At 33.0% G+C, this 19000-nt stretch overlaps 2 protein-coding genes across 2 annotated transcripts; both read right to left on the bottom strand.

Annotated features, from left to right (window-relative positions):
* Positions 1-146: 146 nt before the first annotated feature.
* LOC136235081 (amino acid permease 8-like) lies at positions 147-3490 on the bottom strand. Its single transcript, XM_066024597.1, has 6 exons — positions 3299-3490; positions 2968-3201; positions 2203-2296; positions 1761-2118; positions 1457-1678; positions 147-667 (listed from the first exon to the last, which is right to left on the bottom strand). The coding sequence occupies exons 1-6, from the start codon at positions 3348-3350 to the stop codon at positions 239-241; spliced, it is 1389 nt and encodes a 462-aa protein (XP_065880669.1). The 5' UTR covers positions 3351-3490; the 3' UTR covers positions 147-238.
* Positions 3491-6502: 3012 nt separating this feature from the next.
* Positions 6503-9518, bottom strand: LOC136201106 (amino acid permease 1-like). Its single transcript, XM_065991684.1, has 4 exons — positions 9429-9518; positions 9015-9342; positions 8577-8919; positions 6503-7236 (listed from the first exon to the last, which is right to left on the bottom strand). The coding sequence occupies exons 1-4, from the start codon at positions 9472-9474 to the stop codon at positions 6583-6585; spliced, it is 1371 nt and encodes a 456-aa protein (XP_065847756.1). The 5' UTR covers positions 9475-9518; the 3' UTR covers positions 6503-6582.
* Positions 9519-19000: the final 9482 nt, after the last annotated feature.

Genomic DNA, 19000 nt, shown 5'->3' with positions numbered 1-19000 from the left:
TTATATATTTATGCAAGCAATGCCAGATAAACAATCTAAGATCTGCAATCACTTACTACATAAAATTGGAACAAATTTGAACAATATACTATGTTTTCATCTGAGAAGTATTTAAATTGCAAATATAGAACTTTCATACATTATGGTAAACCAAATATGAAATTTCATTCTATAAAAAAAATGTCAGCAAGCTGAAAACTGAATATAAGGTCTACCAAAAACAAACTAAGAATAACTATTACAAATTAATATGAAACAGCTTTGCTTTCTTTAAACTATCTAACATACTTGCAACTGAACCTATACCTGACACAAGAGTGACAATTAAACTAACAAAGCTTAAGAGTTGAAAACATATCCAACGACAACTCCATTTTTTGATCTTGAACTGCTCTGTATACATTCTTAGTGGGAATTGAACTGTTAATGGCCAAAAGGCTATAGCTCCTAGCAGACCCAGAATTCCATTGAAGAAAGGAAACATCATTGCTAATAAAGTTGTCACAACGACAAAAAGAGGACGAAGCAGTAGCTTACTTAGTGTAAAGCTATAGATGGATTTCTTTGTGCAGGGCAGTTTAATAGTGTAAATAGTTGTGAATGTTGATGCTGGGAATCTTGTTGTCAGAAACTTCTCATTGATAGCAAAAATTGGTTGCCCAAATACCTGATGAGAATAATTTTGAGATAGAATTAGATCAATTGAATTAAAGCCATGTGAATCATATTATTCAACCACTGCATCAAACTATTATAAATTAGGATAAGTTCAAATTCGTCCCAAAGTATGTAAAACTTTTTTCTTTGGGCCCAAAGGTACTTGAGCCCACAAGTGGTGGTAGGGGGCACAAAGGTACTGGTGCACCTCTCTCCATATCTTTATCTGTGGGCTGCTGAGTGTCACGTGGACAGATCTGGACTATGTCAAATCTCCAACCAATACCGGGACGGGGAGGGGGTTATCCCCTGTACCACGACATTCCTATAAAGGGACACACGCTATGAACACTTTGGGTTCTGCGATAGCTTATAGTGCGTGTCCCTTTCTAGGTCGAGGGTTAATATACAGGGGACATATGCATTGGTGGGACTTACGCATATAAGGGATAAAACCCCTTTGGTATTGGTTGGTTGTCTGATGTCTCGGAAAAGTCTCGACACCACATGAGGATTTGGCATAGTACAGATCTGTCCGCAAATTGTTGTGTATCTTATTATTTTTTTTGGTCCTAGTCGAAAACAAAACGAAGTTGTTTTGGCTTGGATAGAATGAAAAATAATTTGGATTCCAACCTAATGCCAATATGAGATGTGTTTTTATTTCGCACTTCGTCACTGTCTGAACTCAAAATTGCTACATGTCGGAAATATTGAGGATATCATTTTACCATTTCTGACATCAAAGAATATATGAGCACTTCTCAGAAAACGTTAAATAATTAGTGGAGGAAGAAACCTGATAAGCTCCGACTATATGTAGAATTACACAAAGGTTGGCAATGACCACAAGCCAATATGGATGATAAAATCCAGCAAGAATATTTCCAGCAACATTGGTTCCAAAAGCTGCATAGCCCATGCATCCCAAAGTTATGTAAAACATAGTTGTTCCACCTATGGCAAACATAGTTGCTTTCTTCATTACTTTATTCTCCGGAGGGCTTGATTTTAATGTATCCTGCATTGTCACAAACAAAATTAAGATCAACCTGACCTTTTTCGTGGCCTTGATCATCGTCTAACCGGACACAATTAATTACCTGAATTTCGAGTAATATCATGGAGAAAGTATAGGCAAGAGCGATGTTTCCAAGAGCTTGAAAAACATGCCAAACTTTAGCAGATGCAGCTTCAGGAACATCTGAGTAAGCTACCATGAGAGTTCCTTTAACATGATGGTTTGAAAAGAGTTTTGCAATGGAAAGACCTAATGCAATAATTGCATAAGCAAAAGATGTTGCAGATGCAAATACTGAAAGGAATGCTACTTTTTCCAAATTAGGAAATTGAGATAGAACTATTTGAATCACTCCAAATACAAGCATGTATATATTTCCTGAGACTCCACATTTTGCATGTTGTCCATTGGCATGAAAACATGTTGTTCTCCTCACAGCCCTAATTAAGAAACAAAATCAATTGTAAATTAGGCACTATTTGTTAATTAATTACTTAATTAAACTGTTATTGTAATTAACTTACGCTACACTAATGGCTGTTGTAACAGTGTATCCAATCATGGTGCCCCATAGCAATGCATACTGCATTATAGCACAAAGTATTTCATTTGTTGGACCTGCATATTCCAAAACCATCACTAAAAGTTAGAACTTATATACAGTAAAAGATTATATTAAATTTATTGACATAATATCTAACTCAATGTTGACCTAGCTGATTCTAAGATCATTACAAATATGTCTCATCAATATGTCTCAATAACCCATTAAGTTCACATGGCAGACCAAGAGAAATTTAGACAAGTTAAAACGTGTACAATTTTAAGCAAGTTTAGGAGTCTAACCACTTTAGTAAGCAATAGATCACTTTAACCATTGAAAAATTCAAGTTAAGTACATTGAAAAATTATGTTTCAAATGTTCAACCCAATCCTAAGCATGAAAGAGTTTGTTAAAATATTCTATATTGGCTAGTTATGAAAGCATAAAAAACCTAAATCTTTTACTGATGTTATCAAAGATATTTTAGTAAATCAAAGACAATGTTACATGTACACGGAAACGGATATAGATACGGACATGGATACTGAATGTTAACATTACCTTCATAAGCATAGCTTTCAAACAAAAAGGGATACGAACACATACATAAACGCTATTTAAGAGGAGTGTAAAATGAGTGGAGGGTCCTTGGGAGTAGGCGGTCCCCTAAAATTTCCCATAAATTGAGGTCGTCCAAAGGCTTTTGACAATAATAATAGTAATAAAGTAGATAAAGAAATGATACCTAAAAGAGATCTGACAGCAGTAATATAAGTGTAGTTTCTTTTGCCATGAACAGGGTCAGGAGTTCTATAGCAATCAGCTAATAGAATAGCAGTGAAATAAGTGATCAACGCAAACGAAATTAGAACTATGCAACCCAATATCCAGCCCAATTGAGCCATACTCCATGGCAATGCTAATATCCCTGCTCCTACTGCTGCTGTAAATGCATGTGCTGTTGCTGTTCCCAAATTTCCTGTTCAAACCAAACATGATTATAATTAATTAAGGAACTAATCTCACTCAATTACCATTTCTTATTCAATAATGAACAATGAAGAATAGAATAGAACCTGTTCTTATGCGTCCATCATCTTCTACACCTGCGTCTCCTTCCACATCCATTTCAATTAGGGCAAAACGAGAGAATAGAGAGAAGAGAGATTTGTGAGAATCTCAAGGTTTTATGGAAAAAGAATATGAAAAAGTAGAGATAAATATGAAAATATGATGTGATATATATAAATATAAATATATGACAAACCGCAACAGGAAATCCTGAATGTTTGCCGTCTGTTATTTTTACCCCCTTTCTCAGCTCACTCTTTTCTACTGTTTTTGCTGTTGGTTTTAGCTTTTTACAGTGAATCTGAATCTGGACTTCATTGCATACTTCATTATTTTACTTGTTCAATAAGTACATTTTAAATTCACTTTTCGTATTTGTTTCCAATTCTACCACTAAATTATACTTGCACAATTTTGTTTCCACTTTTCTTTATTAAAACTGATTTTATTAATGAAATTATTTCAAATTAACGGATTTATAGATATAATAATTTACGTTGCATTGATAATGAATTGTTCGGTTAGATCACTTTCGCTCGTGTTGAACTTTTAATAAATGAAAAAATTTATTAATAACAGATGTAAATAAAAAAAAAATTCCGATAAGAGATGAATTTAAAATAAAGTGAAAATGCATAATAGTACAAGTAAATATAAAAAAAAATGAGGGAGGAGGAAGGAAAAACTAGGTTTTCTTTAGAAAGAGAGTTTTACTAGTTTCATACTACTAAATAGTAGTGTTTTTTTTAATAAATTATTTGGATAATAATTTATTGACATTATTTGAATGTGTTAAAGGTGTTGAGTTATTGAATAAATTATTTAAAATGTTCTTTTACGTTTGTTTTTGTTTTTTAAACCCTAAAGATGTCATGAAATTTGAAAGCTTTTCTTCTTTTTTTTTTTTAATGAACCTTTTTTTGAGGATCGACGAATCAAATGATATTTTTGTTCCAATTTTTGCCTCTTATTCTCCCGTTGAATCAAACTTTTTCTTGCTTGAGCATGTTTCCCATCTCTTCTCGAGAAAGAAGTGGGCTATTTCTTTGCAAAATTGTGCTCAATTTCATATGTGGCAATTCCGCCAAGAAAATGATTTTTATATTTATTTATATATTAGAAAAAGAAATTGCAGGAGGGATGAAGTTGGTGATCATTCATATAAAATGATATTCAATTCATTATCCGTACGTATGGGATTTGGATTCATACCACGAGAATTGAATGCATTCAATTGCAATTCTATAATGTTGAATTAAAGTGGAATAAATTTGCAAGTTAGATAAAGAAGAAGTGAATAAAATTGTTATTTCCAAAGAGATCTTCACCACTTTTTGAGGTTTAAAATTAGTCATTCAATGTTACATAATTTTTTTTATAAATAATACTAATATAATACTGGTTTCCCAACAAGTCTAAATAGAGGTTCAATTGGCTTTCTAAAGTCCATTCAACTTTAGGAATCCACAAGCCCATGATAGATATCTTCTACTGTCCATTCTAACGCATGTTAATAAGCAGTTAAAAAAGTCAACTCATTAGGTGGACCAAACCCAACATTTAGTGCGGTGAGTGTTGAACCCATTTTGTAACTTCTAGATTTTCAGTCCGAACAATTTGAAACATTTTAAAAAAATATGAACAGATAATTGTCTGAGGACACTAGTTCAAAAAAATCCATTCCTCAAAAAAAATATAGTATATCTCACGTTAGGGGAGAGAAAAAGATATTGAACAATGATGAGCAATACCTCGCAATCCGTGATCTCAAGGATGATTCAGTCAAGAAACACGATACAACTCAAAACTTCACGACATATTCTAATAAGATGTTACTCACCACACTACAAAAAATGCAAGAAACTCAAGCCTAGATGGTAGAGCCTCAATTACAATTACAGCAAGAGTTTAGGAGCAAGAATAACAAGTGGTGACCCCTCCCAAATTGATAGTTCAAACAATAAAGAGAGTCAGAATCCATCTATTGAAGACGGACTTATTCACGATCCAAAAAGGCCACTCATGGAGAATATAAGTATGGAAGTAGAATCTGATATCCTATCAAAAAATGGAGATGGACGGGTCCTGGAGTTCAGGCCAGCCTGAGGTTATGAGTCTTATAAGCTAGAATTGCCATGGGCTGGACAACCCATGGACAATTAGTGTTCTAAAGGATCTGGTGCAGGTCCACATGCCCATTTAGTGTTTCTTATACAGACAATGGTTAACTCAGAACGCATTTCAGAAATTTGTAAACAACTTGGTTTTGAGGTCATTTTGTCTTGTGTTAATATCTTAAAAGAGTTAGACAATTGTTCAGTCTCTTACATAAAACGTCCAGCGAATTCGGCCGCTCATCTCTTAGTTAAGGCGGTTAATTCTCAGTATGTTCGTGGTGTGTGGGCATGTCCACCATCCTATCTCAATATTGTTTTTTCTTCCGATTCTAATAATTAAAAAGTGTTTTATTTAAAAAAAAAGTCTAATACTATTATTAAAATTATTTTAAAGTCTAATATCATCGTTATTGTTAAGTTCGGTTAAGTTCAGTAACATTCAGTTCAGTTCAGTAACATTCAGTTAAATTCAATACCATTCAGTTCAGTATCATTCAGTTAAATTCAGTATTATTCAGTTCAGTAGCATTCAATTGAGTTCAGTTCAGTTTTTTTCAACAATAGAAAAACAGAACCTAACTCAACTCCACTTTATTCTAGATTGGGATTGGAGAGGATACAAAGATGATCGGAAATCAATAAATGGTTATTTAGTATTTTTGTGACGGTGCTTAATATTGTGATATTCATAGAAATAGCAGACATTGTCTTAGAATCCGTTTGGTTACTTGTTGTTTGTTGTTCGTGTTTGCTTTTGCTTTTGGAAAAGGCTAGCCGATATCCTATGCTTTTGTAAAAAGCTGCTTTTCAGCGTTAAAAAGGCAAACATGAGAAGTCTAACCAAACACCTAAAACGCTGCCTTTCAAAGTGAAAAAACAAATACGAAATGAAAAATAGATAAACAAACACGCTCTTAGTCCTCTAAGGAGGCCGAATATCATGCTATTACTTCCACTACATCAGAAATAAGTTTTGGTTTTCGATTGAAATCATCTCTCATATTATGGCGTGACAATCTTAACTTATTTGTAAACCCGGTACCAAATCAGTATTAACAAAAGATGAATTTGCACGTTCAAACCCGAAAATTGTATAAAAAAAAGTTGCATTATACTTAAGAAATAAGAACAACAACATAAACTCCACCAAATCAAAGAAAGAAAACAAAAAATTACAAGTTAATATGAAATAGCTTAGCTTTCTTAAGACTCTCTAACATACTTGCAACAGAACCTAATGCAGACACAAGACTAACAATCAAACAAACAAAGCTCAAGGCCTGAAAGCATATCCAACGAAAACTCCATCTTCTGATCATAACTTGAACTCCATACATCCTCAATGGAAAGTAAACTGATAACGGCCAAAACGAAATAGCTCCGAGCAGCCCCAGAATTCCATTAAAGAAAGGAAACATCATGGCAATCACAGTCGTCAAAATCACAAACAAAGGACGAAACAATAGTTTAGCTATTGTAAAGCTAAAGATGGATTTATGTCTCCATGGAAGACTTATGCTGTAAACAGTACTAGAAAAAGATGCTGTTGGAAATGTTGATTCCAGAAGCTTCTCGTTGATTGCAAAAACTGGTTGCCCAAATACTTGATAAGCTCCGAGTAAATGTAGAATTAGGGCAAGATGTGCAATGTCAACAAGCCAATTGGGGTGGTGAAATCCGACGAGAATGTTTCCAGCAATGTTGTTTCCAAAAGCTGCGTAGCCTATGCATCCTACAGATACATAGAATAGTGTTGTGCCTGTTATGGCTAATAGGGTTACTTTCTTCATTACTTTGTTTTCTGCTGGAGGTGACTTTAATGTATCCTGTCACAAGAAAATGTAAGCGTTATTAGGCCGAATTGTTGGATTAAATCCGTTATGTGGGCTTTACATGTATGTTGTTAAAGTATGGCGATCATAATAAAGTCGAGTTAAATAATCTAATTTAAGTTAGAAATTAAGACATTAAGTAGAATATGAGCTTAATTATATGCAGATGGATGTCACGTTGATGGATAGATTTTAATAATGGTGACGTTTGTGTTACATCTATAAATAGGGTTATCGTCTAAGATAGGTGCATCTTTTATTTGTGGTATCTCCATCAACTCTGGACAATCCGAGTTGCGTCAGGCCAATCAACCCAAGTCCGCGGAGAATCAATCCAAATCCACAGAGTGTTAATGAACCGGAGTAACTTATTTACTTTATGTCAAATTTGTTTTTTTTTTAAAGTATAAAGTTCGTGTTTCCCTTTTTGGAAAAATGAAATTAAATAACAAAAGATTAAAGTATGTACATTTAAGCTCAAGAACACTCTCGAGTTGAGCCTCTATTTGGTTCTCTCGAGCTCGACCCAAGTCCAAATTTTTGAACTCAGCTCTATAAATTTGCTGTTAATTCAGATACGGTTCCTCCTCGTTCCTAATTTGAATGAGTTAATATAACTATTCCATCTTATTATATTGAATACTCTATGGATTATGCCTTACACAATATCTTATTTTTATAGATGATCAATAGATCCATATATGAACATAAAAGATTAAAAAAGGTTTTAATATTCACCGCCCCCAAATTATTTATCACCGTCCCCTTTTGGACATTTTCGCCCTTTTCATTTTTCCATTCAAAACTTAATATCTTCTCTCTCCCGAACCAAAAATTGGATTTCTGAAAAATGGACCCAAGAACGTCGAGGAAATCAAATAACTACGGTTCTATTTACATTAATTGAAATTCGTCTCAAAAAACTAACCGATCCAATCAGTATATAAAAAAAATTCATCCAAATTGGCCTGGATGGGTGATTCACACCACCTGGCTTAGGCAGAAACGGATTGGTCAGGTGGTGTGAATCACCCGTTTAGCACAAATTCATCGAGTTTTGTCTCTAAATTCGGAGACGGAACTCGTGTTTTTTATTCGATTTTCAAATAAAAATACTTATCCGAGGAATCATTAGTCTTTTTCCTCTACCGTGTTTAAGTCCCATGAATGTTGTTTGTGTTTAAATTTCGAAGAAATTTCAGTTTTTGAGTTTAAAAAATAGAAGGGGCAAAAGTGTCCAAGAGGGAACGGTAATAAGTAATTTGAGGGCAGTGAATAGCAATCCGCTTAAAAAAAAAATCAAACTTTTCTTCAACTAATATAACATAAGTTACCTGAATTTCGAGCAACAACATGGAGAAAGTATAGGCAAGAGCAATATTGCCAAGAGCTTGAAAAACATGCCAAACTTTGGTCTGTGCATCTTGAGGAATTTCAGAGAAAGCCACCATTAAACTCCCTCTAACTTCATGGTTGGAGGAAAGTTTAGCAATAGAGAGACACAATGCAATAAGTGAATAAGCAAGTGATGTAGCAGATGCAAGCACTGAAAGAAATGTAACTTTTTCCAAATTAGGAAATTGAGACAGAATTATCTGCACTGCTCCAAACACAACCATGTATGTATTTCCTGATACACCACATTTTCCATGAGAACATGTTGTTCTCTTCACAGCCCTAATTAAGAAACAAAATTAGTAAACATGTCCAATTAGTTATCGTTAGTATTTGATGATAGGTAAAGAGATAATTAACAATAATTATGAACTTACGCAACACTAATAGCGGTTGTAACAGTGTAGCCAATCATGGTGCCCCATAGCAATGAATATTGCAAAACAGCACAGATTAGTTCATTCCTTGGGCCTAAAAGGGATCTGACAGCAGCAATATAAGTGTAATTTCTTTTGCCATAAACAGGATCAGGAGTTCTATAGCAATCAGTTAAAAGAACAGATGTACAGTAAGTGATTAAACCAAAGGAAAGAAGAACTATGGAACCCAAAATCCAACCCAATTGAGCCATGCTCCATGGGAGTGCTAAAATTCCTGCTCCTACTACTGCTGTAAATGCATGTGCTGTTGCTGTTCCTAAATTTCCTGTTCAATGTCATAATTGATAGAGTTAAATTCTGTTAATGTATGTAAACTATGGATTAAAATAAGAAATTGTGGGATTAATGGACCTGTTCTAATGCGTCCATCTTCGCCTGCATAAGCTTCCATTTCCATCTAATGAAACAATCACTGAAAGATATGAGAAACAACCTTACAAGGGAAGACAAAGTAGAGAGATGAAGACAACTCTGAGTTGGAAGATATATATACATAAATAAAGGGATATGTAAGGTACAAATTTAGTACAAAATATAGCAATTTTAAATGAGTTTTCTTATTATTAAAAAATGTGTAATTTTAATCTTTATTGGGTAGTCAAAACCGTAGAAATTGGGAGCAAGCCTTCCCCTACCAATTTATTTGGTAAGAGGTCGCTCCTAAAACTTGAACCCGTGACCTCTTGGTCATAAGACAACAACATTTACCGTTCATCAAGGCTCGATACTAAGACTTGAACCCGTGACCTCTTGATCAAATTTAATCTTTATCTCATAAATAAATATGCTAATATTATCCATAAAATATGCCAAATAGAAAAAGGGAAAAGAATCCGGATTATGTTGTGCATGTGTTATGTTTACTCATTTCTGCTGATTCTGCCGTTGGTTTTCCTTTGACGCCCGGGATTCGTTTGAATCATAATTTAAATAGTATCTAAATCTATCAGTTTTAATTGTATTATATTGCTAGCAAACTGAAAAGTTAAATCCAGAAGGATCTTCTGTTGTTTCTTTAAATCTATTCGGATTACAGCATTGACTAAAGGAGGAGAAATGTATTGTAAGGAATTCAATGTTTCTAATCTTATGTGATCATATACAATCTTAGTTATAGATGGCAGGCAAAATTAATTAACCTTTTCAGAGATTAGTCCTCTAATTCAGATTATTTGACATTTTCAAGCAATGAATTGATTTAATAGTTTAAATTGATATTAGTCAGTAACCCTCGTTATATTTCGGGAAAAATGATGCGGAAGAAAGAACGTAAAGACTACATCAAGGCCGGTCCTGACAATTTAGGGGCCCTAAGCAAAATAAGTAGTAAGAGCCCTTTAATATAAAATTTACTAATTAAAGTGTAAAGGTTGGGTATGTCTTTTAATTTTTTTTTTTTTTTTTTATCAATGAGCTTTCAGAAAGAATTCGACCATCTTGTATGATTTTATCACTGTCTATAAAAAATTAACTTTCATACACTACAAGAAAAATACGAAAATCTGCTACGAAAAGTATATCTGTAAGAAATATAGGAAACAACTACGCTTTCTCCTACAGAACGTAATGTTGTAGGAGATTTTTGGAGGGAAGATTCCTCCATAACTAACCTACAAAATAATTGTTTCTTCTAGGTATTTATTTATATGAGTTAAATAATAATAATAATAATAGTAGTAATAATATATATACTTTATGTATTTATTTTTTTCGACTTATTTTAGAAAACCCTTTCTCTTTTAATTTAAAAAAAAAATTAGTGATGATAAAATTACATATAATAATTATTTACAGCAGCATTATTAATTTTTTTTAGATTTATTGTTATTATTGATATTGTTTTTGTTGCTTTTTTATTATTAAATTTTAAATTGATTTTTATTCATATCATTGCACAAATTAATTTTTAATTTTCAAATATAATCAATTTAAGGTAATAAAATGAAACTTTTTTAATTTTTAAATTTAATCAAATTAAAAATAGTTATTCTTAAAATGAGGTAATAAAATAAAACTTACCTTCTTACTCTTAACGACCCATTCAAATATAATCAATTTAAGGTAATAAAATGAAACTTGTTTTAATTTTTAAATTTAATCAAATTAAAAATAGTTATTCTAAAATGAGGTAATAAAATGAAACTTACCTTCTTACCCTTGACTACCCATATCATTTATATATTAAAAATATATCAAAACATTACAAAGGTAGAAATCAAACTCGTATCCTCTTTAGTTGGAAGAGAATGCTACAATTCTGCTACTTTGAACTTATTTCTTATACTTAAAAATAAATAATTTATTTATAAAGCAAAAAAATTTTAGGCCCTCTCCGGCCGTGGGCCCTAGGCCGGTGCACCCGGGCCTAGGCTCAGGGCCGGCCCTGGACTACACAATTAGTTTAATTTAGTCGTTTTTGCAATGCTATTAACATAGTTCGCAGTGTTGCGGAAAACAATTAGTAGAAAATGATATTGTTAAACCGAAAAATAAATTGGGAATTGAAAAGTTTGCCTAAAACTATTTTGTTAATCAGCATGGCTACATCAACAATTTAATTTGCCATGCTGGTACCTTTTCTCGTAATAAACGCATTTTTGTGTCATTTATTTGTTTTAATCGTGTATTTGAAATTGAAGTATAGTAAAATCTAAGTAACCCTTATTGTAAAAAAAGAAAACATTTAAAGTAGTCGGGTTTAAATTTAATATGATTGGTTAAAATAATCTATAACATTTTTTTAATTTTAATTTTATTTTCTTTTGTAATAATAAGCCATGATTAATTTGGTAAGTGTGCTTTTTGAAATACAATTGCAAATTGTATAATATGAAGAATGAAGATACTAATTGTTTGTAAAGACATATGAGAAAAGATTGCACAGGAATATATATATATATATATATATATATATATATATATATCGTTTTGAGTATTAAAAATTAATAAAAATCAATGAAAAACGCTACTGCTGATGATGGGATTCGAACTTTAGACCCTTCCATTTACACTCCACCCTACTTACCACTGAGACAATTACTTCTCTTATCTATTACATCACGCGCGTTGCTTAATATACCATTGTGCTAGTAGCTTCTATTGTTTAATATTTGACGCATGCACTTATTAATATCGATTAAATATGCATAATAATGAATTATTAATAGAAAAAAAAGAAATGTGCATAATAATGAATTATTAATAGAAAAAAAAATCCAAGAACATGCTCTAATTTCTTATTTATTTAATTCCTTTACATTTTTATAATTTATGTTATATAAGAAAATATATTTTTTGAAACACGAACTATGAAGTTTAGAACGTACGACATATTTTTTAGAACATACGTTATGTTTTTTAGAACATGTGTTATGTTTTTTCGAATATAAGTTATAAATTATATTATAGAACAAATGAAAAAACGATCCAGATATATACTGATTTTTTTAGAACATTATACTTAATTTTTGGAACACAAACTATATATTTTTTAAAACATGCGTTAGAACATATATTTTAACTTTTAAAACACGAACTATGAAGTTTAGAACGTACGATATATTTTTTAGAACATACGTTATATTTTTTTAGAACATGTGTTATGTTTTTTCGAACATGAGTTATAAATTATATTATAGAACAAATGAAAAAACGATCCAGATATCTACTGATTTTTTTAGAACATTATACTTAAGTTTTGGAACACAAAATATAAACTTTAGAACATACGTTATGTTATTTAGAATATGAGTTATAAATTATATTATAGAACAAATGCAAAAATGGTCCATATATTTACTAATTTTTAAAAACATTATACTTAATTTTTAGAACACAAATTATAAAGTTTAGAACATATGTAACAATATTTAGAACATCGTTAACATTTTAAAACATAAATTACAAAAATATAGAGGAATTAAATAAATAAGAAATTAGAGCATGTTATTGGATTTTTTTTCTATTAATAATTCATTATTATGCACATTTCTTTTTTTTTCTATTAATAATTCATTATTATGCATATTTAATCGATATTAATAAGTGCATGCGTCAAATATTAAACAATAGAAGCTAAAAGGGAAATGGTATATTAAGCAGCACGTGGCATAATACACAAGAAAAACAATTGGCTCAGTGGTAAACAATGTGGAGTGTAAATTAAGAGTCTAAGGTAGTTTTGAGTGTTCTCACCATAAGAAAGTGCTCACAATAGCCATCTCCTATATATATATATATATAAAAGTTCTAGTTGTTTTTTTTTTTTAAATTTCTTCTTAATTTTTTTAAGCTTGCCAGAGAAATATCCTTTCTTCAAAGCCTTATCACTCACTATCGTTTTCTTGAAGATTGTAGCATCTTGTTTGACAATCAAAGAACAAAACGATTTATAGGCATTCGTCCTTTACATGTTCACTTGATTCCATATTGAGGCTATGTTCTTGTAAATAATTCACTTCCATTTGTTCTCATAATACATGTATATGATATGGCTACCTTTTTTACTAATTTTTAGTTTTATTTTCAGAAGAGATAGAGTTATCAGTCTCACAACCTCCTACAAAATGACGTTAGATTTAAAATGGCAAATGTGTACATGTTGAATTATTACTTAAACGATAATCATGAGTGGATATTGCTAAAGGTAATAATTAGAGATCACCATTTATTAGATGTTTCACTAAACGTAAAAACAACTATAAATGGCAAGAATCTAATATTAATTACGCATTTATTATACTTGTTACAATAGATAGAAGCAAATCAAACTTCAGAATATGTGGTTTTAAAAAAAGAGAGATGGTCAATAATGGGGCGGTGAAAAAGTAAATGAAGTTAGAAAACATCAACTCAAGTGGAAAATAATCATGACATCAAATTGGAAGAAGAAATAAGTAATAAATAGGGCGTGAATGACATACACTGCTAGTTGAAATAGGATTATGCCATTTAATACATTTGGCGAGTGGAAAAAAGTTACAAGGCTTTCTTTTCTATCATTAAAAAAATTACTCATAGATTAAATAGTTTGGGCGGATTCGAACATATTTTATTTTGACCCTTTTGTAGTATTAACATACGGGAAACTATACAAAGAAGGAAAACATATGTTATCAATATTAATATCACTATTAGAAAATACTCATTTATAGATGGAAATTTCTGTCGGGATCATTTATGTCAGAAATGTTTGACAGAATTTCTGTCAATGTCCTAATCGTCAGAACGACTGACGGAAAAAAGAAAAGTTAGAAATCAACCAACCAACATGTAGGGATTTTCGTAACTTTATACTTTCGAGCGGCGGCGAGAAACGATTGGGTCACAACTGTGAGAACAATGGTTATTGGTGGGGACTGGGTCTTGAGAATAGCCAGAAATCAAGAAATGTTGGGTCTTGAGGACATCCAATATGTTATTTAACAATGTTTTAAAACCGGACCGGACGTCGAACCGAATTGACTACTGGGTTAAGGGTCAATTGGTTTAACCGGTTCACTTGGATTGGTTGAACCGGATGACATCATAAATAATATATATAATTTTTAATTTCATTTAAATTATAAAATTTATTAAGAGTTTTAAAATTTTATTTTATGTATATTTAAAATTTGAATGTTAAATTAACTTTGTTTATATTTCAAAGATTAATTAAGTTTTTAATAATATTTATCAAAATATATATAAAAAATTAATATTAAAAAAAATTAAATTTTAAGTATGAGTATAATATATAAGTATATAGTGTTGTTTTCAATCACAAGTTGAAAGTTAGCTTAGTGGTAAGATGTATTTAGTGGTCCTTAAGAGCTTAGGTTCAAATCTCACCTACAACATAATTTTTTTTTTAAGTTAAACATGTGTGACTCGCTAACCGGACCAAATCGCTCAACCCAGTCTGTTCGTGGTTGAACCGGTTTTCATAACAATGTTATTTAATTCGTCCTACACCCTTGTGTGCAATAAACAAGTTTTAAAACTAACCCTAAATCCAAAACATTATTACACTGAACACTAACCCTAAATCCAGAAGACCAATTCGAAATTAAATCTAAGAATAATAGAACTAGTTTTTGGCCCGTGCGATGCACAAATTCATCTTAACATATAAACATTAACAAAAATATAATCCAATAATTACAATTAATGATATAAAAGTGCTATATAAATTAAATATTATTATTTTATTTTCACATTTACTTTAAATAATCTTTTTATAGATAAATATGATAATATAATTAAAATTAAAGTTAATATATTATATATTATTTTTTATTTTTTATCAGTAAAAAATGAGGAAGTGACAGCTCAGCTCCATCGTTACTGTTTTATATTATATATAGATAGATATGCAGAGAATTCAAGAGATTTTAGGGATTAATTTAAATTCTGTAGAACTCTTAGATATATTATGGATAAAATAATCTTTTTATAGATAAATACAATAATATAATTAAAATTAATATATTATATATTATTTTATATTTTTATCAGTAAAAAAGGAGGAAGTGACACCTCAACTCCATCGTTACTGTTTTATATTATATATAGTTTTAAAACTAACCCTAAATCCAAAACATTATTACACTGAACACTAACCCTAAATCCAGAAGACCAATTCGAAATTAAATCTAAGAAATAGAACTAGTTTTTGGCCCGTGCGATGTGTTGAAACACCTTTCCACATAATTTTGATTTGACAAAATTGTTTAAGTGTAATTAAAAAATATTCTAAACACACTAAGTTTAAATGCTTTGATTTATTCTACTAATGTGTTTGTTCAATGTTGAGTTAAATTGTTTATAAGACACAAAGATTAAAAGGCCCAAAGCCCAATACGGAAGTCAAAGCCTAAGTCAAACAGTTTAAGGCAACTCGGCCCGCATATGTCAAAACGCTGTCGTTATGTACAAAACGCAGCTCAGCGGAAGAAGGATCTAGAAGACCTTCGTGGAACAACTTCGGGACGAAGCTGCTGAGTTGATTCGACAAAGAGTACAAGACAGCAGCTGAGCAAGAACAACTTCCAGACAAAGTGTTTCCACTTTGGGTAAAGTTCAGAAGACACAGAATGCTGTCTAGTTGACCTTACCATAAATGGAGAGACATTCTGCCGAGCTGACCAAAAGCTGACCGAGGACAGAAGATACTCAAATCTGATTGGCCGAGAGCTCTGAGCAAGACTGGGTGACAACGACAGGAAGTCGTTTCCCTCCAACGGTTATTTCGAAATTCGAAATGACCGATGCCTCAGACGTCACTATAAATAGAGCCATTCAGTTGCTTCATTCAACACGAAACTTGATCAAGCCATTACGCGGACCAAAATTCTACTCAAAGTTCTGCAAGAAAAAGCAAAGCAATCTTACACCAAATTTCATATCTTTTGTGTAAAAGTCTAGAGTGATTATTCAATCATCTAAGGTGTCTTAGCAATCGTTGTTTAGGACAAACACTTATCATTTCTAGAATTAGAAAGGAGAGGCTGAGTACTCAGTTATAGTACTCAGCGAGAGATTAGGATTGAGTAGAGGTATAGAGGAAGGTACTCTTGTTATACTCAGTTTCTAAGATTGTAAAAGGTTTGATGCTCTACCGTTAAAGAGCTCAGTAGAGAATTCGAAAGCTCGAAACGTGTTCCGGGGACAGGACGTAGGCTTAGAGGCCGAACCTGGATAAATCTGCTGAGTAACATATTTCTAACCTTAAACTCCTTTATATATCTATTGCTTGCTTAAACAAAAACTGACCAAGTAAAGAGGTCAAGCTGAGTTGTGCGCATTGAATATCTGAGCTCAGGAATAGACTCTAAGTGCTATCTCCTGACTCAAGTAAAGAAACTGACCTAGTCACCAGTTGACTAAGCCAGTATCTTGCTATTCACTCAGCGCCGCTGTTAAAACCTTTTTCTCACGAAAAAGAAGTCTGCCCTAACAAAATTTTTTTTAAATAGTTCCTAACCCCCCCTTGGAACTATACTTGTAACGTTATAAGGGACCAACAAGTGGTATCAGAGCTTAAAAGCTCACTGTAAAAGGTTTAACAACCTTGAGCTGATCCCCACTATGGGCGAAAACAGCAGTCGGTTTCTCCCAGGAAACCAAACAACTCAGATCTTACCTGAGGGGCTGTCCATTACTCGGCCTCCCCTATTCTTCGGGTCTAACTATACCTTCTGGAAGAATAGGATGAAAAATTTCATTCAGGCTACAAATATGAGTGCCTGGCTATCCATAGTCCAAGGTCCATTTGTACCTGTCGAAGTTGTGGCTGGCCAAACAGTTGTTAAAGCTGAGGCCAAATGGACAGAGGATGATCTCAAGAAGCTACAAAATCATGCTTCGGCTATAAACATGCTTCACTATGCACTCGATGCTGCAGAATATAATAAAATTTCAGGTTGTGAGTCGGCGCAAGAGATCTGGAAGAAGCTGGAGGTCACCTACGAAGGAACCAATAAAGTAAAGGAGTCCAAGGTGAACCAGCAAATGAGACTGTACGAGCTGTTCGAAATGAACAATAATGAGGGAATATCTGACATGAATGCAAGGTTTACAAACATCATCAATGAGCTCAAGAGACTTGGGAAGATCTTCACTGAGGAAGAACAAGTCAAGAAGATACTCAGGAGTCTTCCTAAAGACTGGCAAGCAAAGAAGACCGCTGTTGAGGAAGCTCAGGACTTAACCACCTACAAATATGACGAACTCATCGGCTCGCTGCTGACCCATGAGATATCAATGAAAAACTTCGAGGTGAAGGAAAAGTTTGAAGACAAGAAGCAAAAATCTCTTGTCATGAAAGCTGACTCCACTGATGGGAGCTCAACAGATGATGAAGAGATGGCTATGTTCACAAGGAAGATGAATAGGCTGTTCAGAAAGAATGACAAATATTCTAAGAAGCCTTACAGAAAGTTTGATAAGTATAAAGCTGAGTCCAGCGACAGCAAATACAAGAAGGACAACTCAAAGCCCATTACATGCTTTGAATGTCATCAAACTGGCCATATCAAGTCAAGCTGCCCCACGCTGAGGAAAGAAAGAAAGAACGGCAAAAAGGCAATGGTGGCAACATGGAGCGACAGTGATGAGTCTTCATCAACAGAAGCTGAGGCCACCGAGTCAGCGAAGATATGCTTCATGGCTGATGAACTTGCTGAGCCGTGCATTTCTGAGCATGCTGACCCCTCCATTGCATCTGACGATGAGGAGCAATCAAATGAGGTAATATCACTACCCTTGCTCAGAACTAAAATGGTTAATGCCCTGAGTGATCTCTATACACTTGTCAAAAAGTGTAATAAAAAGGTTAGAGAACTCAGCAGGCGATGTGACGAGGTTGAGGAGGTCAAACTAAGTGACCTTCGATATCTTCTTCAGGACAACTCAGATTTGCATAGTAACATTGGAATTATGCAAAAGCTTGTCTCTGAGGTCCAATCAGATTCTAAGAAACTGAGGAAGGGCGTCACATCCATTCAGAACCAACTAAAGGTTCCAAACAAAAGAAATATTCCTCTGAATACTCAGTACCGAAGTACTGGTCAGCAGAGATGGAATCCTCAGCGGAATGTCCAGTGTGACTTATGTGGGAAGAAAGGACAAACCACAAAGGTGTGCTGGCACGCTCAGCACTGGGGTGCTGACCAGTCAGTGAGAAATCCTAAACGGAAAGTCAGTTGTGACTTCTGTGGAAAGAATGGCCATACTGTCCAAGTATGTCGCCATAAAATAAAATATGATGCTTTACCTGTTGAACCTAACAAGCAAGGACCCAAAAAGAATTGGGTACCTAAAAGTAACTAGTTACAATGCAGGTAAGCATGAGGTGTGCTGAGAAGTCAAAGATGTGGTATATTGACAGCGCATGCTCAAGGCACATGACTGGTGATGAAACTCAGTTCATCACGTTTGAGCGT

This window comes from Euphorbia lathyris, chromosome 7 (assembly GCF_963576675.1).
Source record: "Euphorbia lathyris chromosome 7, ddEupLath1.1, whole genome shotgun sequence".
Lineage (NCBI taxonomy): Eukaryota > Viridiplantae > Streptophyta > Magnoliopsida > Malpighiales > Euphorbiaceae > Euphorbia > Euphorbia lathyris.
The sequence above is the reverse complement of the archived record's forward strand: the minus strand, read 5'-3'. Positions and strand labels throughout refer to the sequence as shown.